Source organism: Chionomys nivalis, chromosome 17, assembly GCF_950005125.1.
Source record: "Chionomys nivalis chromosome 17, mChiNiv1.1, whole genome shotgun sequence".
Taxonomy (NCBI): Eukaryota; Metazoa; Chordata; class Mammalia; order Rodentia; family Cricetidae; genus Chionomys; species Chionomys nivalis.
This window is the reverse complement of record NC_080102.1, coordinates 59,307,393-59,329,492: the sequence shown is the minus strand read 5'-3', so window position 1 is coordinate 59,329,492 and position 22,100 is coordinate 59,307,393. Positions and strand designations below refer to the sequence as shown.

The 22,100-nt window shown below is 46.8% G+C and overlaps 1 protein-coding gene across 3 annotated transcripts in view; it reads left to right on the top strand.

Moving 5' to 3' along the window:
* The first annotated feature begins 11,093 nt into the window (after positions 1–11,093).
* LOC130888480 (keratin, type II cytoskeletal 2 oral-like) overlaps positions 11,094–22,100 on the top strand; it is a 36,738-nt gene continuing 25,731 nt past the window's right edge. Inside the window, exons 1-11 of one of the 3 annotated variants that reach the window (XM_057791421.1) lie at positions 11,094–11,660; positions 12,576–12,796; positions 13,811–13,871; positions 14,247–14,342; positions 14,807–14,971; positions 15,075–15,200; positions 15,816–16,036; positions 17,874–17,908; positions 18,331–18,399; positions 18,439–18,498; positions 18,541–18,728. In XM_057791421.1, the coding sequence (XP_057647404.1) occupies positions 11,094–11,660; positions 12,576–12,796; positions 13,811–13,871; positions 14,247–14,342; positions 14,807–14,971; positions 15,075–15,200; positions 15,816–16,036; positions 17,874–17,908; positions 18,331–18,399; positions 18,439–18,498; positions 18,541–18,728 (1,809 nt within the window). Of the gene's footprint in view, positions 11,661–12,575; positions 12,797–13,810; positions 13,872–14,246; positions 14,343–14,806; positions 14,972–15,074; positions 15,201–15,815; positions 16,037–17,873; positions 17,909–18,330; positions 18,400–18,438; positions 18,729–22,100 lie in introns of those variants that run through there. The other 2 variants (XM_057791420.1, XM_057791422.1) reach the window with 2 other exon arrangements.

Below are 22,100 nucleotides of genomic sequence, written 5' to 3'. Positions count from 1 at the left end.
TTGTTTGTTTGTGTATATACGCGTGTCTTTATCTTGGCTGAACCCTGCTTGTATGGCCCTTGCAGCCTGAAACTTTACTATGTAATCCAAGCTGACTTCAACGTCACTACAGAGCTCAGGGACCCCTAAATTTGTAGGCAATCTTCCTGCCTCTGACTCCAGATTGCTGGGATTGCAGGTGTGAGCAATCACATTCCAGCTCATGAGAACTTTGTTGTAAAATGAAAATTCCTATTAAAATTTAAATAATGTGCTTATTTAATAATTATTTAATAATTAGAGATATATCTGTCACCTGCTATCTATCTATCTATCTATCTATCTATCTATCTATCTATCTATCTATCATCTATCTATCATCTGTGTGTACCTGCATGACGTTATGTGTAACACGTGTGTACAGGCCAGAAGAGGGTGTTGGATCCCTTGGAAATGGATTTCTAGGTAGTTGTGAGCTGCCTGACTTGGAACTGAACCTAGGTCCTCTGCAAGAGCTTCAAGTGGTGTAACTGCTGAACTGTCTCTCCATGCCTTGGAAGTGTTTTTTCTTTTTTTTAAAATTCTGGACAAAGCCATATGAAATAAACTACACAACTGCATAGCCCTATGTGAGGACATTTTCCCTTTTAAAGTTGTATTTATTTTCATTTATATGTACACATGTGTCTGTGTGAGTGTATTCCATATGTGTGTGGGTTTCCATGGAGGCCAGAGGAAAATGTTGGATTGCCTGGAACCACAGTTACAGCTGGTTGATATGGGTGCTGAAACTAAAGTTGGCACTCAACTCCTAGGTCACCTCCCCAGCCTCAATCCCGTGCAAATGAGCTGTCGGGGCCATGGATGGCTACAAAGCACAGTTTTATGCCAGCATGCCTTTTACCAAGAACTTGGTCTCTACCTGCAGTCATTTCAACTCCTTGGAGAACTCCTGACATGGCTCCTGAAGTGTCCCTCCACCCCACATGGGGTTGAGTGCTGTCTGTCTGTCTACACTCTCACAACATGCTGTTGCCATTTCCTTCATGTGCTACGCTACTTCTCTTGCCTGTCTCCACACCGGAGTGGAGGGTGCTTGGAGGGACCTGGCTCACCTCAAACCCCTCACCGACCACTAAAGAACTTGATAGGCAAGCCCTAAGGACTCTCCAGGTCAGTGAGATGCTGAAAGGGTTGATGTACTCTTCAAATTGTCCTGTTGTCCGGACATGTACTGAAAACAGCAGATGACCTGTTGGCCTATGTGGGTGGCGGACATTCCTGCTGTCTGTCACCTCACTTAGTCCCTACGGGTGTTACGGGAGGCAGGTGGTAATTACCTCATTTTTTACACTGGGGCTTAGGGGGACAGCAACGTGACTGATGGGAAGTGGCAGAGCTGGGCCCTAAATCCTACCCTTGTAACTGCTCTGCTATGTTGCTAAACAGGCTGGCTGAGTCCTGGGGTCGTCTGGTGTGTTCTGTGATTCTGGAATGTGGGGCTAACAGATCTTAGAAGTGTTGAGTAGCCATAAATCTCTAGCAGGAGATTAACACAGGCATTGGGGATGGGGATAGGTGGGTGGGCTGGGGTGGGTAGTGGGCACGTTTGTCTCTCTCTTTCTCTCTCTCTGTGTACACCTTGATAAGGGATGGCTTTCATTCCATGGTGACAGAGGTATTCGCGAGGATTAAACCATTTTCACGAGCACAGGCTGATGCTTCGAGGCAAATCTAGTCATCACGTTCTACGACTGTATTCTTTAGGTGCCCACCTTTTGACCCAGAGAGGATGTGTTTAGACTTGCTGAAGTCCACACAGACATAAAAAGATTCTGTCCATTCATATCTGGCCTCGGAACTAGATAGTTTGGTCAAATCCTTGGGTTAGCAAGCTAATTAACCTCATATCTTTTTCTGTAAAATGACATTAAAATTAAGACCTTTGCGAGTTTTGTGATAAATAGAAATTATCTTGTAAATAGCCAAAGGCAACAATACTTTGTATGCAGCAGGCACTCAACCCATTTATATATTCTTTTGGAATTACTTATTTTTATTTTATGTGTATGAGTGCTTTTTGCCTGTACACATATAAATGTACCATGCATATCTAGAGCTCTTGGTCAGATGCAGCACTGGACCCCTGGCACTGGAGGCACAGGCGGTTGTGTGCTACACATGGGTGCTGGGAACTGAACTGGGATCTTCTGCAAGAGCAAGTGCTCTTAACTGCAGAGCCATCTCTCCAGCCTCAGTTTTATATTTTTTCACAGACACATGGTAAAAATAAAGATTTGCTTTTCCTTTCCTTTTGTGACAGAAATTCATGTAGCCTAGATTGTTCTGAAATCACCATATATCTGAGGACGACTAGAACTCTGTATTTTCTTGCTCACTGCCTCCCCAGTGCTGGGGTCACAGGTCACAGGTGTGTGACAGCATAAGATTTTAGGCAGTGATGGGATTCAATTCAGGCAAACATTCTGTGAGTTACAGGTCCAGTTCCAGGAGTAAAGATTCAAAAAGAAAAATTGTTTTCACTAAGACATTGTCCTCTTACCTCTGGAATGTGTGCAGTTCTTAATACACCCATACTCAGGTAACTTGAGAGGGAAGGAAGCTGGTTTGCTGGGCATGGAAGCAACTCTAGAAGACGATGTCCCCTCTCCCAAAAAAGTTTATCCTCAGGGTTAGGGACATCTATTAGGGGTTAATTAGAATTGGTATAGGGTTGGGTTTGGGGTGGAAATTATGTAGGCTCTTAAAAAAAAAGGAAATTGGAGGGACAATAGGTAGATTAGTGTGAGCTTACTCACACCACTAATAATAGTGAGTAACAGAGTGAATAGTGAGCTATTATTTATAGACAATTTACGTTGGTATAAATTCTTGTATATTGATATAAATTTAAATTGTTTGTTATATTGAATATGCTACTGTTTCTGTTCACAATATTCGTACCTCTATGCAAAGTTATTTTATCATATTGTATGTATGCTTATTTTTACCTCTGCTTAAGATATTTTGTATTTTGATGCAATCTTAGGATATATTTATCATATTGCAATATACATTTCTACCTCTGATCCAGATGCTTATACATTGTTTACATTTTGAGGTCATTGTCCTCATTTGCTGCACAGTTGTTTAAAGATTGTTTAATATTCAAATATAAAGCCTTAGTCTTTAAGCTACATAGGTATTGAAAATTATTGGTCCAATAGTCATCCATGTTTGTTATACTTACAGTTAGGCTAATCAGGTTCTTTAGATACATAGAGATTGTATTCTTCATACATAGAACTTCAAAGAACTGAGAAATACGGCATTCAAATAAAATTAATTTAGGGTCCTGTTGACGTGAGACATGATTCCTCCTGGCAGCACTGATCTATTCCCAAAAAAATGTTGGGCACCGAAAGACACTCCACTTGGAGCTTGTTTTCTACTTGGCAAAACTGGCCTTTGGGCAAAGAACTGCCCATGCCTCAACCACTAACAAAATGCACAGTGGCGTGGACAAGTGGAATACAAGAAAAAAAGACTACCAAACCTTGCCAAGACAGGGTAAGACAGTTTTAAAATTTTTCCTGTCTCTGATAGTAGTCTGTCAGTTACTCTAGGCCTTAGCTAAAGTTGGTTGCTTCAATGTTGCAAATGAGACTTTAGGTGATTACCCAGGTAGCAGGTTGTATCTGTCATTTATTGCACCTTTTGGAAGTTGCTTGATTGAGCTTCCTGTTTACTCAAGTAATATTGTTTCCCTTCTCATGTCTTTAATGGGGTTAAAGACTAGATAGTCAAAGTTACATTGCTCTCATGACTTAGCCAAGCCATTTCTAATACAAGATTTAGACTCCTTAGGATAGTATAACTATTAAAACATTTAACATATGTTTCTTGCTTGATATTGTTTATTCTGGTGTAATTCTAATTTTATACTTGATATTTTTTCTTATTGTATATAGTTTTGTATTAGGCTTTTTATTTTAAACAAAGGGGGAGGTGCTATGGGAACTCCTTCAGCCAATAGCCTTTAAGATACTGGCCCACTCTGGGCTTGGTCAAATGTGCCATATCCAGATGTAAAGATGTTTGTAGCACCTTGGCTGCTGGATTCGGTTCCTGTTCCTTGTGAGTCTACCCCTAAATAAAGAACACTTTGTTATACTCCATTCTGGGCTAGTGTGGGATTACTTTATTATAATTGACAACATGGAAGAATATCCCTTCCATGATAGACACTATGATTTCTTGCAACTTATTGCAAAAATCATCTTAGAGTCTCTCTCTCTCTCTCTCTCTCTCTCTCTCTCTCTCTCTCTCTCTCTCTCTCCTCTCTCTCCTTCAGATAGTTATCTAGGTATCCAGGCACTGCTGTGTAGCCCCAGGCTTTCCTAGAACACTTTGTAGTTTAGGTAGACTTTGAACCCCTGATTCTTCTGTCTTTCTCTTACCAGTGCTAGGATTATAGGCACATTCTACCATGTCCAACTCAGATTTTTGTCTTTCATTGACCCTAAACTCAACTGCTTTCACAATTCTTCTTTACTCTTTGGCCTGACAACTGACAGTTTCTAGGAAGGCTTCTTACTGAGATTATAATCACAATGCCTGCCATATGTTTTGAGCACCCGCCCTGTGCAAAGGTTTTCTACTATTGCCTTTAACAGTCCCACTGTAATTTTATGAGGATATGATGCCAATTCCTGTTCAATAGATGGTAAATTGAAATCTGGGGGCAAAATAGTTTGCCATATGCCACACAAACAGAAGCTAGCAAGGCTGGGACTTGAACCCAGACCTTTCTACTCCCAAGACTTCCATGTTTCCCATTTCTTTGAGATACAAGGAAAAAGATGGAGGAGATGCAAACAGTTGAGTTCCAGAAAACGCAGCATGCTTGTAGCTTTGGGAAAGACACAACAAAATGTATCACTGGGGAGAAAAAAAAAAACAAGAACTAGAGCCGGTCCTAAGAGATTCAATTCATTTTCCATGCCCCCCAGGTCTTTCTGCCTGCTTTTCAAGTCCAGGCCTTGGTGGTTATAAGCTTCCTGCCCTATCTTAAAGCAAGCTTTTTTGTCCTGGGACACAATCAGTGTTGTTGACCTCATTCCCTTACCTGGCATTTGTTGTGTGATATTTGATCATGCTGTGTGAAGATGTGTCTTTGTCCTTCCTTGACTGCCTATCGCACCTTCTGACTGGTTTAATTAAGAACTGAATGGCCAACACTAGGCAGGAGAGGATAGGCAAGACTTCTGGGGAGAGAGAGGAACTTGGAGGAAGAATCAAAGAGGTGGAATTTACCAGTGACACACAGAGGAAGTAGGATGTACAATAAGGAGAGGTAATGAGCCAAGTGACAGAATATAGATGAATATGAAAAGATTAATAAGTTTTAAGAGCTACTTGGGAACAAGCCTAAGCTAAGGTCAAGTTTTCAAACTTAATAAGAAGTCTCTGTGTCATTATTTGGGAGCTGGCAGTCTAAAGAAAGTCTGACTATATTTGGTGCCCCATATTGGGTGCCAAAATGTTGTTTTTCCTTGGACACAGTGGCTGCCCCTGAATCTATTGCTCTTTCAGTCAGCAATGTGGCTCTGCTGTTACTGGCATGTTTCTTAGGCAGTGGCCTGGTGAGACTTTTATGTCCCACTGGATCTGCCTCCTGATGCTGCCACCAAATGTAGTTTTCAACTAAATCTCTATTGTTCCATTTATCAACAAGACTCAGTAGTTAGAGACTGGAGTGAAAACCCAATAGTTCAGAGAGCTTGAGGAGCAACTAGCTGACCTTCCCTATTCACTGGTGTCTCATAAAGGGGGCATCCTTCTGCTCCACCAAAGCAAAAAACCAGCCACACTCAAAATCCCTCCCTACTACTTCCTGTGCATCTCTTTAGCCATCTTTCAGACTCTCTCTGACTTTTTATGATTACTTTCTGTCAACTAGTTGCTGGTCCTACCTCCTGATACAAGGTTGAGTTTATTTAGCACAAACACAAACTCAGAGTTTAAAGTGAGATAGGATATCCCACACCAGGCATTGGTCTTGCCAACCTTATCCATCTTGGATGGGTGTTGACTAGTGCTTCCCCGAGAATACTATACTAATGTGACTCATGACTAAGCTTATTTGGGAAGCTCTGATTAAATAAAGGTCAAAGGATTGTTTCCCAGTGAACCTCTAAGGGTGTATGGGTGAATGGGCATTATTGTAATTCTAGGGAACTACAGAATTTTCATTTCCTAAATTTGTCTGACCATAAAACCTCTTAACAAAGGCCATGGTAGGGAATCAAATTCTGTCCTCGATAAGCCCTTGGAGAGATCTAAGAATCAGACAAAGATTGGGTGTGAGTTCAAGTGTGAGACCATAATTAATCTAAATTATAAGTACCGCCAGCTGAGACTTAGTAATAAAGTGATTGATTGTGCTTAGGCACGTGTTTTTTTCATCAAGCTCTACTTCAACCTGAGCTTGCTATGTGTTTGCACAGACATGTGCTTCTTCATCAAGTTTCTACTTGAACCTGAGCTTGCTCTGTGTTAGCTTTCTTTTTTACTAGTTGTTGGTTAAATAATTTCAGTAGTGATAGTTTTTGTTTCAATGTGGTATCAACGAGAGAAAAAAAAGTTAATTTTTATTCAGAGGTAGTATTCCCAGAGTGACAGTTTCATTCATCCCTCCTTGGCTTCCTCCTCTCTCCCTCCTATCCCCCCACCTCTCTCCCTTTTCCTTCTCCTCCTCTAGAACAAAATAGTGACTCTTCTGAAATGGATCCATGGCTTTACACATATAAAAACATAACACTGCCCCCCTTCAGCAGGCCCTGGGTGGAAAGGGCTGCCTGCTCACCTGGACCTAGAGCTGATGACTACCATCGTCCACTTTATTCCTCCACCCACAATTATCCTGGCACCTCTTAAGCCTCTTCATTGCTGGGGAATACCAGAGAACAATCTGGTTAAACTACCCAGGAACAATTGCCCCTCTTTCATGGGTGGAGAGTAAAAGTCCAGAGTGCTCGGCTGCATAACAATCTTCCTACAGAAGATTTCGGCACGTGAGGGATTAGAACTCAGGCTGGCGGCAGTAGCCAAGCTGTGCAGGCACTCCTCTACCAGATCCTCCAGCAAACAAAGTGTGGCAACTCTGGATAGTCTTGGCAACTTCCTCGAGCTGTTGGAAAAACAATCCTAACTTGCCAGGCAAGGTGGTAATGCACTGGCCGGCTCAAGAAGCACGAACTGGGAGATCCCGGGTCAACACAGGCCCTTGTGATCTGCCCAGTGTCTCCCTTTGCTGACACTTATTGCTTTGGTGCCGGATCCCAGGAAGGGGGAGGGCATCAGGTGCTCACCTGGGGCTTCTGGGGAAGCCGGCTTAGTTTTCCTCCCAGGCAGGGCACTAGATCTGCTTTCAATGTCAATAAAACCTCACTGGAGGGTCAGGGCTTGGCATCCAGCGGGTGGGAGATGTGTCTCAAAGGGGAGCTAACACAGACCCCTTGTGTTTCCAGGGTGACTGTGCAGGTGCAGGAGACTGAGACAGGAGAATGGTAACTGCAGAGGCTGCCTGGGCTGCAAAGTGAATTCAGTCAACTGGGGCAATTGGATGAGACACTGTCCCAAATTCTCAATGATCTTAGTTCAGTTGTCTCTAGAAGCCTTGGTTCTGTTTCCAGCCTCCGCCCTTAAATCCAAACATTTATTGCTGGAAACTATGTATTATCAACTGCAAAACAATCTCTCCATTGGGATAGATGTTTCCTTTTATAAATAAGGAAAGAAATGTCCAAGATCATTACGGGGTGAGAGGTTGAGGGAGGATTTGAACTCAGCCCCAATAGACTTTCTTCCGGACTGATTAGGTGGCATTTTATCCTTTCCAAGGTATTTTTAGTTCTGTTACATGCTGCGGGACTCACCACAAATCCGCGAGGCAGGCAAGTGTTTGACAGATTAGAATAGACTTCCAGAGTTGAGTCACGGTCCAGGGTTACCCAGGCTGCCAACTGCTTCCTGCCGGTCTCTTCCGTCCCAGTAGGTCTTCATTTTACAGCTGACAGAAATGGACCACAAAGGCAAATTTCCTTAGATCAAGGAGCCAACAAGAGATGAAGTGGGACCCAGCCAAGCGTATGGTCGCAGGTGAACTGGGGATATCAGGAGTGAGGGTTGTGGTCAGGTCCCTTGACTTCGGTCCTTCTGCCTCCCACCCATCCTTTGCTCATTCTCAGACCATCATCCTGGTGCTACCGGCTGGGGTAGAATCCTGCAGATAATCCAGACAGCCCCTGGATGGTGAGCCTGGAGTCTGACCATCTGTCACACCATGTGAGTCAGGTATGGGACTAACATCTGGGAAGTGTGGCTGCACCGTGTGTGATGTGGGTTCGTGAAGGTGGGAGACAGCAGAGTCTGGAAGTTAGAACAGCCTTTCCTCTGTGTAGCTGTCCTGCCGTCAAGGGTCCTGTATCCCTGACCCCTGAGCCAGATGGAGCTAGATCTGAGTCTAGACTTTTAAGCTGAAGGTTGCCACCTGATATGGGCTTCAGTGACTAAATATAGGGGTCACGAAAAATTTGGCAATAAAAGGTTTCTGAAAGCATAATGATGAAAAAAGTTGTTTAAAACCAAACACTAAATAAGTCTGAGCTGTTCCTGGCAGCGTCCCCTGTGTTGTGTGGACTTCACTACAGTCTAACTTCTCACCATTCACCACGAGCGTGTTACAGCATGCATGTGATTGTGTCATACAGCACCAACACTTACACCGTGTGTGCGACCATGTCACACGGCACCAGGGCATACACTGTGCATGCCATCGCGTCACACGGCACCAGGGCACTTTGGTTCAGCTTTGAGACCCTGTGCGTCTCAGTGTGAGTGTCCCTCCACTCACAGGGTCTGCCTTTGTAGAGACTCAACTGTTGGATTACAGAAGACAAAGACTTCCCCACTGTTGCTCCTCAGCGTGCACATGTGAGATGAGTTTATCTTTGGGTTGTATTGTGATAAAATGTTTGATTTTAAAAATTCATGTTTGAATTGCTGACTTGAGCTTCATAAAGTCTCTTTTGTCAACTTTTGAGTTGTGATGAGGGCAGAAATGCCAACAGTCTCTGAAATGGATATATATATATATATATATATATATATATATATATATATATGCCATTTTGTGTTCTTATGTGAGGTGGCAGTCCCAGCATTGATGATTAAAAAAATTGAAATACCAGTCAATTCTGAAAATGTTGAAGATGTGTTCTCTTTAACTCTTCATAAATATGTACATATACTTGCTTGTATATATAAATAAGCTCATTCATCTCACTAGTATCAAATCTACTCTAATCTTTAACACATGGTAAAATTATATATATATTAAGTAATTGTCTAAAAATCAATTTCTTTATGATTTATTGCTAAAAGTTTGATGTGTGTATCTACTGTATGTATCTCTATATCAGGTCATGTAAAAATGACTCCAGCCAAAAGCAGCCTGCAAGTAGAAAAAATGCAAGACATTCCAGCCTAGATGAGGGTCTCCGAAGTGGTCTGGGTCTGAAGTCTTTACAGGGGTGTTTGTTACACAGACAGACACCAGACTTCCTGTGCACATTCTCTTCCAAAGACTGTGATCTTGGACGGCAAGTCCTCAGTCAGCTGACCTTTTTGTGGTGTGCTCACCCTGGTGTGCCAGGGCTGGAAGACAGAGTGGCAGTAGTCAAGTCCTTCCATGGAGAGCTCAGAGCCTAGAGGGTGCTGGTATCTGAGCAGCTGGGGACGAGACAGGTTGGCAGAGGGTAAGATCCTGTTGCCTGGACCTTCATGGCTCCTAAGGTGTGTGCACATAGTCTTATCCCAGGAGGAGTGAGGTCGAGTAATCTCTGTTTTCTGTCCTGTCCTGTTTCTCGATCCAGAAACCACCAGCTGTTGGTCAAGGATGGCAGGCAGGGCTGCTCTGAGACCTTAGGATGGGGGGCAGGCAGGACTGCTCTGAGACCTTAGGATGGGGAGCAGGGCTGCTCTGAGACCTTAGGATGGGGGGCAGGACTGCTCTGAGACCTTAGGATGGGGGGCAGGCAGGGCTGCTCTGAGACCTTAGGATGGGGGGCAGGCAGGGCTGCCCTGAGACCTTAGGATGGGGGGCAGAGCTGCCCTGAGACCTTAGGATGGGGGGCAGGCAGGGCTGCTCTGAGACCTTAGGATGGGGGGCAGGACTGCTCTGAGACCTTAGGATGGTGGACTGCTCTGAGACCTTAGGATGGGGGCAGGGCTGCTCTGAGACCTTAGGATGGGGGCAGGGCTGCTCTGAGACCTTCTCTCCCTAGCCTCACACTTTTTGCCTCCAAACCTTAGGCTTCCATTTCCCAGGGACTAGACACTGGTTCTATTTTCGTTTCCTTTTCACAACCGCCATCTTTCTCCTTAAACTCTGGGTCTGCTCAGATGGAAGCCTCTGACCACAGAGGGAGCGAGCGGATGAACCTCGTATTAATGCGTTTCTTCCTGCCAGCCCCCTCTAGGTGCTTTCAGAGCTTTCAGAACAGGATACAGGCGGCATGCCATGGGAAGACGATGTCCAGCAATGAGAAAAACAGCTTGGGCATCATGGGATTGCCACAGGAACTGGCTCACAACAAATCATCCATTGAATTTAGCTCTGGCACCCTGTTCCCTGGGAGAGGCTGACAGGGTTATGGAGGTCAAGGGCTCCTAATCCCTTGGGGTCTAGGGCCAGGTCACCCTGATGTGATGGGTTCTGCTGAACTCTCTAAAACTCTTAAGAAAATTACTTGTCAGGAGGGAGGAGCGAGCTGCCTTCTGTCAACTGGGGCAAGTTTGGGTGATTAAGCTAAGAAAGCAAAGCCATTTTGGCCCAGGGGATTAACTTTGAGGTGTGCTGGGAACCAAGAAGTAACTTATTGCCTGTGAGGCAAACCAAACCCGAAATGACTCCCCGGTAATTGCTTGCCTCTCCTTCTGCCAAGCCGAGCAGCCTGGAATATAAAGGAGAGCTTCTGCTGTCATCCCCATCCTCTCCACAGACCTTCGCTCTGCTAAGTGATTGCTAGCTCACTGCCACACTCCTCACGATGAGCAGACAAGTCTGCAAGAAGTCCTTTGGCCAGGGCTTCTCCGGCCACTCGGCTGTGGTATCCGGCAGCAGCAGGAGGAGCTGTGTGGCTCGCACTGGGGCAGCCAGTGGAGGAGCTTGTGGGTTCCGGAGCGGAGCAGGTAGCTTTGGCAGTCAGAGCCTCTATAATCTGGGTGGCAGCAGAAGTATCTCTATTAGTGTGGTGGCTGGTGGCTCCCAGACTGGTGGCCTCGGTGGAGGGTGTGGCAGCTCTGGCAGTGGCTTTGGAGGTGGCTATGGAGGTGGCTTTGGAGGAGCTTCTGGATTTGGAGGAGCTAGTGGCTTTGGAGGTGGCTATGGAGGTGGCTTTGGAGGAGCTTCTGGATTTGGAGGAGCTAGTGGCTTTGGTAGGCCAGGTGGCTTTGGCCCCAGTGGCTGCCCTGGGGGGATCCAGGAGGTGACCATCAACCAGAGCCTCCTGCAGCCCCTCAATGTGGAGATCGACCCCCAGATTGGGCAAGTGAAGGCCCAGGAACGTGAACAGATCAAGACCCTCAACAACAAGTTTGCCTCCTTCATTGACAAGGTGAGCCCAGAGCCCAGAGGCATTGGGGGGGGGGTGTTTGTGGAACTCGAGGATGGTACACAAAGATGCCAGCGGGATGCCTACCTTATGGCACTCAGGCTGGCTACCTTATGCTTCCAGGATAGTGAGCACACGTTTCTTGTTCTTTGTGTCCTCATTCCAGCTGTGGAAGGAGGGAAGGACTCCTGGTTTTATTTTCCCTCTAGTGACGAGATGAGGACCAGCATGGTGAGGGATCAAGTATGTTTTTAGTGCTGAAGAATTTGCCACAAGTCCAGAACAGTTTACCTTCTTTTGGGCAGACAATTGCCTGATACTAGCTAGCAGCTAACCAACTCTGTACAAATCTGGGGTCTGCTTCTCATATCCTCAGCAGCACCATATCTGCCTAGTGATAATGTGCTTCTGCCAGCTGAACTGTCCATGATGGGGCAGAGCAGGCCAGGCTGGGTCCAAGGCAGAGAGGAGACCTGGTCAGCTGCAAGATGAATTTCTGAGGATCCCTTGGCTGTTTCTACTACCTTTACAGAGAAGAGAGAGCTGATAGCTAAGTCTACATAAAAACACTATAGCTGCTCTGGCTTCCTTTGGTTGCATTTTGAAGGGTCCTGAGAGACTGAAGGTCGTCATGGGTTTGGCTATTCACTTTGCTATTCCATATGCATCTCACTTACAGTGATTTAACGGTGTTCAGGTGGCTGTAGGAATTAAGGGACATAGGACATATGAGAACAGGTTTACAAATCACTCCACATACACCTGCCCTCCCCTTTCCACTCCACATCTTCTCAAATTCTGAAATACAGAGGTCACTGTGGGTTGAGGAGTTGGGTCTATTCCCCATCTTCCTTAACCTTTGGGGTGGACAGCCCATGTGCCGACTGAGGGGCTCCTTCCTTTCCTCTCTCGATGCAGGTACGCTTCCTGGAGCAGCAGAACAAGATCCTGGAGACCAAGTGGGAGCTGCTCCGGCAGCAGACCACAGGCGCTGGCTCAGGGCCCCAGAGCCTAGAACCTTTCTTTGAATCCTACATCAGCTGCTTGCGCAAGCAGTTGGATTCCCTTCTCGGGGAGAAGGGAAGCCTGGACGGAGAATTGAGGAGCATGCAAGACCTGATGGAAGACTTCAAAAAGAGGTCAGGGTCCCCATGGAGGAGCTTCCTCACTCGGGATTCAAACACCTTCAGTCAACACTCTCTGTTGGGTTTGTGGAGTGAAGTCTGTCCAGGTTGAAGCTGGCGAAGTAGGAGCTGATCCTTACAGTTTCAGTTTCTGGCAGGTTCCCCTCCTACATCAGTCCAGATGAGCACGGGGGTTCTCTTGAGGTCGGGAGCATCATCTGTACACAGGAGTCACCTAGGAAGGTCATGAAAAGGGCAAATCCCTGTGTTTCAGTTGCTGCTATTCTGAAACAGTGGGTGTGGGCAGTGCTGGGTCTGAGTGATCCCTAGCCCCGGTCCAGGGCTGGATTGTGCAAATTCATTCTAGTCTTTTCTATATTTGGTCTTCTGCGTCTGGAACTTCACTCTGCCTCCTTCTTAAGGTTCCAAATTTGAGTTCACACCTGAGATCTGTGAGAAGTGAACAGGGCCTCCCAGGTGGGAGGGAGCTCCAGGAATCACTAGGAGTCAGGGCTCACATTGAGGGGTATACCTGCTTCTGGGAGCCTCTGCTCTTTCACCATTAACTCACTGAAGTTGTTCAAAGAGCTCAGGCACACAGATGGGCTCTTGATCCACTCCCAGGGGCTTCACATTGAGCTTGGAGAGGACGAGGCAGCCCTTGAGCTCTGAGATGTCTCCAGATAGCATGTGATTTTCTGGTTTTGGCAAAATGATTATGTAGCACCCTTGTTAAAAAATTCTGAAGAATTTCAGAACGATGGTAGCAGAGCTTTGCCGGCAGAGTGAGGAGACTGTGGCTCCATGTGCCTTTCCCACTTTCGTGTTTTATGTATATGGGGATTTTGTCTGCATGGACATCTGCACACCAGAAGAGGGCACTGGATCATGTGACTCTACAGTTACAGATGGTTTGAGCCACCGTGTTGGTGTTGGGAACTGAACTCAGGACCTCAGGAAGAGCAGCCAGTGTGCTTAACTGCTGAGGCATCTCTAAAAATGTCTCAACCTGTGGTTCTTCCTGTCCAGGTATGAAGAAGAAGTCAACAGGCGCACTGCCGCCGAGAATGAGTTTGTGGGGGTGAAGAAGGTGAGTGAGTGTTGGAGTGAACCCAGAATCCCTGTGTCTCCCACAGTGGGAGCAAAGCACTCCTGTGGACGGGGCTCACTTCTTTCCACATCCTTTGGAAACGTTTGAAGGGAGCTGTTCAGTTTAAACCCAACTGTAACTGACAAGCTAGTTAGTAATGTTACTAATAATGAACATCTCTTGCGTAGCATTAATAATCAAGATTATTTTTTTTTAGCCCACACACATACTGTACTTTGTTTTTGTTCCCTTTAAAAGGTAAAGTGAGAAGTTAGATCTAAAAGGACTAGGGGAGGGATAAGCGAGAGAGAGGAGGGTTCGGAGAGAGGCTGGGTAGAAGGGGACAGAAGCCATTCTCTGGTCTCTCTCTTTCAGGATGTGGACGGTGCTTACATGAGCAAGGTGGAGCTGCAGGCTAAAGTGAACAGTCTGACGGACGAAATTGACTTCCTGAGGACCCTCTATGACATGGTGATTCTTCAGTTTGCTGCTTAGACACTGGCCACCAGCAGTTTCACAAGCACAATTCTAGGGGGCAGGTCTAGAGGCAGCCCACTCTCAAAGCCAGCCCTGAGGCTCTTGACTCAGCCCTGGTCCACCCTGGAAATGCCCACGTTGTTCCTCCTGCCTTCACGGTCAGGGCCCCTCTTCCCCGAGCTCCACAGTCCCGGATCACAGTCAGCTCCTAACACCCGTCCGCCCTGTGCTCCAAGGAGAAGCCGCCCTTGGTTTCTCGGGCTGATGTTTCCAGGTTGATACATCTTTGCAACTTGCCCTTTTTAGCTTTGTTGCTGGCATCCTGTAGGCTCCAGACAGACCTGAAATAAAAGCTTTATTTTTTTCTTCTACCCCATTATTTAGCATTCTTGGGCATCTCTGCTAGTAGAGAAGTCCTAGTACCAACTGGGACCTGTGACCATCCATGTTCCCCATAGGAGCTGTCCCAGATGCAGAGCCATGTCAGTGACACATCTGTGGTCCTGTCCATGGACAACAACCGCTTCCTGGACCTGGACAGCATCATCTCTGAGGTCAAAGCGCAGTATGAGGACATTGCCCAGAGGAGTAAAGCTGAGGCCGAGGCCCTGTACCAGACCAAGGTGGGACCCTTCCCTTCACCCCTAAGGTCATTAAGTTCTGATCAGTCTCATGAAAAATCTGTTGACACTTTGCAAAGCCCTGCTGATCCATCTCCTCTGTCAGCTTGGGGAACTGCAGACCACAGCCGGCAGGCACGGGGATGACCTGAGGAGCACCAAGAGCGAGATCATGGATCTCAACAGGATGATCCAGAGACTCCAGGCGGAGATTGAGAACGTCAAGAAGCAGGTGTGGCTAGCAGCGGAGCTCTTTTGCTTCATTTTCTTTTGCTTCTTTTGCTTCTTTTTCTTCATTCTTTGGTGAAGTCACAGCCTAGGGAGCCCATGCTGTCCAGCTGTTTCCCCTGGAGGCTGAGCTCCTTGGAATCCCAGAACCCAGCAGGAGGGAGGGTTGTAATTCTGATCGGCATAGCTAATCTGACCACTGCAGTGCTGGCCTTAAAGTAGTCTGACGGCCGGCTGGAAGACTGTTGTTGTTTTTTAAGTCACACTTTGTACAACCCCAATGGCTACTTTGTATCACTGGAATGAAGTGTTCAGAGAAGGGAATTTTTTTTTTTTTTTTTTTTTTTTTTTTTAGCAGTCTTGCAAAAGAGATAGAAGGCTAACCAGATTGCTGTTACCTATGCCAGCTCAGGGAAGCAGATGCGTTTCTTTTCATGAGTCTGGAGTTGATTTCAGTGGGCCCAGGATGAATTAGTCAAACTGCAACATTATCCTGACTTGTGAGCACGTGCCACTGGGAAAGGGAAGGAGGAGTGAAGATGGGTGACGAGATCCCGTCCTAAGGACAGTCAGGTGTTTGTTTAGTCCTATGCTAATTTCAGTTTTTATTCTTTCCCAGAACACCAACCTGCAGACATCCATTGCAGAAGCTGAACAGCGCGGTGAGGTGACCCTCAAAGATGCTGATGCCAAATTCCAAGACTTGCAGGCTGCCCTGCAGAAGGCCAAAGATGACTTGGCCCGGCTGCTGCGTGACTACCAGGAGCTCATGAATGTCAAGCTGGCCCTGGATGTGGAGATTGCCACCTACCGCAAGCTGCTGGAGGGCGAGGAGAGCAGGTGAGGGGTTAGCATTCTCCAAGCAGGTTCCTCCCCTCCCCCATGCCGAGACAGGGTTTCTTTGTAGTTTTGGAGCCTATCCTGAAACTAGCCATTGTAGACCAGGCTGGCCTCGAACTCACAGAGATCTGCCTGCCTTGGCCTCCCAAGTGCTGGGATTAAAAGAGTGTGCCACTACCGCCCGGCACCAAGCAGGGTTTTATAGTGACCTCAGGTAGTCAAGAAAGGGGAAAAATGCCGGGCGGTGGTGGCGCACGCCTTTAATCCCAGCACTTGGGAGGCAGAGGCAGGCGGATCCCTGTGAGTTCGAGACCAGCCTGGTCTACAAGAGCTAGTTCCAGGACAGGCTCCAAAACCACAGAGAAACCCTGTCTTGAAAAACCAAAAAAAAAAAAAAGGGGGAAAATGCTAATAAAAGGAGAGGACAAGTTGGACAGAAACCAGGGAGTCTCCTGAGCAGCAGAGGAAGTGCTCGAGCCCACTGCTTTTCATAGTCATTACCTCACTATCTAATTTATCGTGGACACATGTGGTAGGAAAAGCACTTTGAAGCTGTGATAAAAGTCACAGACCAGGGCCGCCCCCTGGAACTTTCCCAGATGGAAATAGTCTAGGCCAGGCTGTCTGGTGCAATAATCACCAGCCTCCCTCGATTCCTTGGTCCCTTCCTCCCTTCTCTCCTTATCCCCACCCCACTGTTCTTTTTTTCTATTGAGATGGGGGTCTCACTATGTAGCCCCAGCTGATCTTGAACTTATGATTCTTTTTCCCTAGGCTCCTGAGTGCTGGGTTTACTGGCTATGCTTCAATGCCTGGCTTCCTCCAGCATTTGAAATGCAGTGTAACTGAGGAGCTGAGTTTTACATTTAATTGAAACTAATTTACATAGCTTCATGTGGCTAGTGACTACCATGTTGGAAATTCATTGCCAACAATCCTGTGATCCCCATTGCTGAAGCTGAGTCTATATGGCGAAGTGCCTGATGCATACAATATCCCTGAAAGATAGCACCGTACAGTGGCAGGTGAAGGCTTAGAAAGTGGACACCACAGGTAAAGACAGTGTCAAGAACTGAGTGGGCATTCTGTTGAGTCCTGTCTCATGCATCTTCATTCAGAGCCTTTGCTCTCAGTCTGTCCCCAGTCTGATGGAGGAAGGAGAGCCCAAGGTGGGAATTCTGATGAGTTTCCATGGGAAACAGTGGAGAGGAGTTAGGTGTCGTGAGAGTCATGTGATGAGAAGGGAGTGGCCAACGTCAGCAATCACTTTGTAGTCGGGGCCACACAAACGTTCCATGTCTGCTCAGGGCTCAATGAACAAGCATCAGGCCCAGAGATGGGTATTGTGAGCGGAACAATTTCAAATGCTCCCAGTACACACTGGGGGTCAGTATCTCATGATTTCTCCATCAACTGCTGCCCCAAGCCCCATGCAACCCTGAGCCTCACTGGGGAAGGCTTCCTGGAGGAGGAAACTTGGGTAAATAAAGGCAGGGCTGGCGAAGAGGGGAAAGGCATGCCCAGACAGAGAAGTTCGTCTTAGCAGCAGGGGAGAGGTCAGAGTGGCCAATCAAACAAGGGGTGGCAGTTTGCCTGGAACAGCTCTTTATTGTGGGAAGACAGGGAGATGGAGTGTGGTTGGCAGAGGTCCTGCAAGCCATAATAAGCCCCCTTCTGTTGGGGAGATGGAGATTGGAACAGCCTGGACTTGCCTTTCCCTTCCCAGGGCTTGGCCCCTGGGAGGGCAGATGCTAAGATGTGGTGTGTGAGGTTATGGACCCAGTTCTTTGGTTGTTGGCTCACTGAAGAAGTGACTCCCATTGCCTCTGCCTTTCAGGATGTCTGGAGAATGTCAGAATGCCGTGAGCATTTGTAAGTAACACATTCAAGAACCTTCCATGGGGCTAATGATGGTTCAGGGTGGTGATCTCTTGCTATGCAAGCATGAGGACCTGAGTTTGAAATCACTTAAAGCTTAGGCATAGCTCTGCCTGCCTGTACTATAGTATTGTGATTGAGAGAGTGGATCCTGGGAAGTGGCTGGCCACCTCTCCTTGCTAGAATGATAAGCTTCAGGCTCATTGAGAGATCCCATCTCAAGGGAATAAGTTGGAGATGGACATCCTTCTTTGGTCTTTGCATGTGGGTACATAGGCACCTGCATTTGTCCCAATGTGTTCAAGGCATCCCTGTGACATGAGGCATCTCTCGGGGCTGTAACCGTGTGTTGTACCCTTCATGTGAGCTGTGATCCAGCTCCCCAGGCTTTTCTCCTAACCTGTATCTCTCTGTAGCGGTGGTCAGCAATGTTACCAGCACAAGCAGCAGCTCTGGAGGCTTCAGAGGGGTCAACAGCAGCAGCAGTGGCTCCAGAAGTGGCAGCAGCAGTGGTGGCTTCAGAGGGGCCGGCAGCAGCAGTGGCTCCAGAGGTGGCACCAGCAGCGGTGGCTTCAGAGGGGCTGGTAGCAGCAGCTATGGAGGAGACAGCAGTGGCAGCAGCAGAGGCAGCAGGGAGAGCACTGGGAGCAGGCTTGGCAGTGAAGGCAGCGTCTCTGTAAGCCAGCGAGGAATGGGCTTTAACACTGGTGGCACCCAGGCCTCTGCTGGTGGCAGCTACAAGTCTGCCAGAGGAGGCAGCAGCAGTGTCCACTTTTCCCAGACCACCAGCTCCAGCCAGCAGCGCTCCAAGTGATCCTCAGATGCAAAACATTCCCACAGCCTGCTCTCCCCTGCCTCAGCTTGCAACAGTGCTGCTCCCCTGCCTCAGCCTGCAGCTGCGCCCCTCCCCCATCTGCTTGGCACAATAGGTGCACAGTGCAACCCTGCTTTCACTCAAGTTCCCTGGAGAAGGAGTTCAACTCATCTTTGAGTCTTCTCCTAGGCCAGGGTAACCCAGCTACTATTCTGGCCTGGAGAAGACCCTGTGATGGGCCCCAAATTTGGACAGTAACACCTGAACCTACGCCTTCCTGAGCCTTCTAGTCTAGCTTGGTCCATTTTGGCTGTCTACTGCTCGTGGATCAAGCTTTCCAAACTGTTGGTTTTCATGAAGCCCTTTGTATACCGGGCACATCTGTTCCCTTGATCTCCTGAGCTTCATGTTTTTGCTTCCCTTTCTGAATAAATTGTACTGTGCTTCAGAAACTGGTGTTTGCCTTTTATTCAAGGATTCATAGAATAGACCAGATCCAAAAGTAGAGCAAAATTAGGTCTTCTAGAAGACTAGTAACAGTATAAAGGATACTGGGTTGATATGGCTTCATCCTTACTCATCTGCTTGAGTTCTTGTGACAGGCCTACCCAGAAGCACTCACTGTACTAAAGAGGGGACTCACCCTTGGGAAGCTCATTTCATCATTCCCAGCCTCTAAGCAGGCACCATGCTCCAGCTTGTACACTCCTGACTTGCACGCTCCTGGCTCACACTCTCCTGGCTTGCTCTCTTTTAGTTTGCACACTCCTGGCTTGCACACTCCTGGCTTGCACACTCTGGTTTGTATACTCCTGGTTTGCACACTCCTGGCTTGTATGCTCCTGGTTTACACTCTCCTAGCTTGCAAGCTTCTAGCTTGCACACTCCTGGCTTGCACGCTCCTGGTTTGTATGCTCCTGGCTTACACTCTCCTAGCTTGCAAGCTCCTACCTTGCACACTCCTGGTTTGCATGCTTCTGGCTTACACTCTCCTGGCTTGTATGCTCCTAGCTTGCACTCTCCTGGCTGGCACATTCCTAGCTTACACTCTCCTGGCTTGCACACGTAGGGAGATTTGGGCGTCATCACCCAGCCTGTGGTGGGTTTTTTGGTGATGCAGCTGCTTCTGAGTCACCCATGTTTCTGTAAGAAACTCCGATAAGCTCACTGACTCTACAAACTAGAGTTGAGTAGCATAGTTTCTTTACACTGTTATCAGTCCCCTATCTGAGATGAATAGATACTCATTCCTGTGTCTCCAGGAAAAGTCATAGAACAACATACATGCACACATGCATAGCACATATAAATATGAAAGTGCACATACACATAAATTTCACAGAATAGGGGCTTATAATATATTGTTTTCTACCCTGAGAGTTACCTAGTCTATTGTGCCATGACTACTTCCCATTGAGACAGCCAACAACTACAGCAAATCCTACCACATCCTTGGCACTGTGCCAGGACCAAGGAAGGAGAGGATGCAGCATCTGTCTTTATGGGATTTACTGTTTAGAGTAAATGAAATTTGCCAAATAACATTTTTATATGATAATTCTTTCTCTTTCCACCTCCCCTCTTATTTAAAGCATTTTCCCATTGGCAGGTCCCAAGAGTTAAATCTCCAGGGTATAATCTGGGATTTTTGCTGTGATCAACCCAGTCACATGACATTTGAACTCTTATTCCAACTGTGGTGGTTTGAAAGAAAATGGCTCCCAGAGGGAATGACATTATCAGGAGGTGTGACTTTGTTGGAGGAAGTATGTCACTGTGAGAGCCAGCTTTGAGGTCTTTTTTTGCTCAAGATTCCCTCAGTGTGACTATCAGTCAACTTCATGATGCTTTCTGGTCAAGATGTTGCCAACACCTTGTCTGCCTGCAACCACCATGCTCCCTGTTATGATGATAATGACTTGAAACTCTGAAACTGTAAGTGAGCCCCCTCAGTTAAACATTTTCTTTGTAAGAGTTGCCATAGTCATAGTGTCTCTTCACAGCAAGAGAAACCCTGACCAAGACACCAATCTTGCTTCATTCATCAATTCCTTCATGTTGATCCTAAGCACATTGTCTAGACAAACCTGTACCTCAGAAAGTGTGTCCTAGGAGCCTGGCCTGAGCAATGAAGGAGCCAAAAGATGACTGGCACCTTGAATGGGATTGGAAGGGAGGCTCACTCTCTTCTTGAAGGACCTGGTGACCTGGAGAGAATGGGGAACACTCTGGAGTCCTTGAAAACTTTACTGGTAAAGGATCAGGGATGACAGGTAACTCACTATGTGGGGAGAAGAATTTGTAAGGAAATGGTGGAAGCAGGGGTTTACAAATGTCTGAGAAAGCAGTGCACATCTGCATGAGACATCCCGAGAAGGCAACTGTTATCTTCAGTCCACCTGTTTTATTGTCTTCCAGCCACCTATTTTCTCCACTCATTTGGGACGTTTTCTTCTCTTGATAACCTAGCTTGAATTCCCAGTTCACTGATGTCATGAGTTATCTTAACTTATCCTTGGTGAACAGAGATGCTGCCTTCCCTGCCTCCAGATGGCTGTGTTCGCCTCTTCTCATCTACCTGCTATTATTAAATTTGTGTCCCCGAGTTCTGTTCTCACTCCCATTGTTCCAGTCATCTGTGGATGCTTCAAGTCAGGCATCATATTTACTAAATTGGGATTACTCATAGCTAAGGCCAAATAGTTCTCACCTGGATGCCCATATACTCAATTCATTGCCATTTTGCAAGATGCAGGGTCTTAGCTGGTCATTTATTCAAGATGTACATAGACCACCTAGGATTTGAGACATTTCTTCTAACAGTTTTGCTTGGCTTTCCAAAGTAATTGGTGCTCAGACAGAATTAGATATAATTTTTAATGCATTGCTGAGTCAGCCAGATTTCCCTCTACACATGTAGCCAAATCTCTAAGTCTTTTGTTTGGGATTCCTGTTTCTTCCTCCACACCTACTTACCTATCTACCCACCTACCTGCCTATGCATGCATGCACACATGCACACAAAGACAACACACTCCTGCTTCTTCTTCTTCCACACCTACCTGCCTATGCATGCATGCACACAGCACACAAACACACACACAGAGCACACACACACACACACACACACTCCTGCTTCTCCTTCCACACCTACCTGCCTATGCATACATGTACACATGCACACAAACACACACACTCCTGCTTTTTATGTTTTGAATTATGAAGCCCTAAATAACCTTTGCCTGCAAATGTTGGAGAAGAAAAGACTGCATTGACAAGAGGGTATGCCACATGGTGGGTGCTCTCAGATGACTTCTCTGTTGTAGTTCATAAGGATGGCACGACTGGACAAGTTCCAATGTGTGCTGAGTG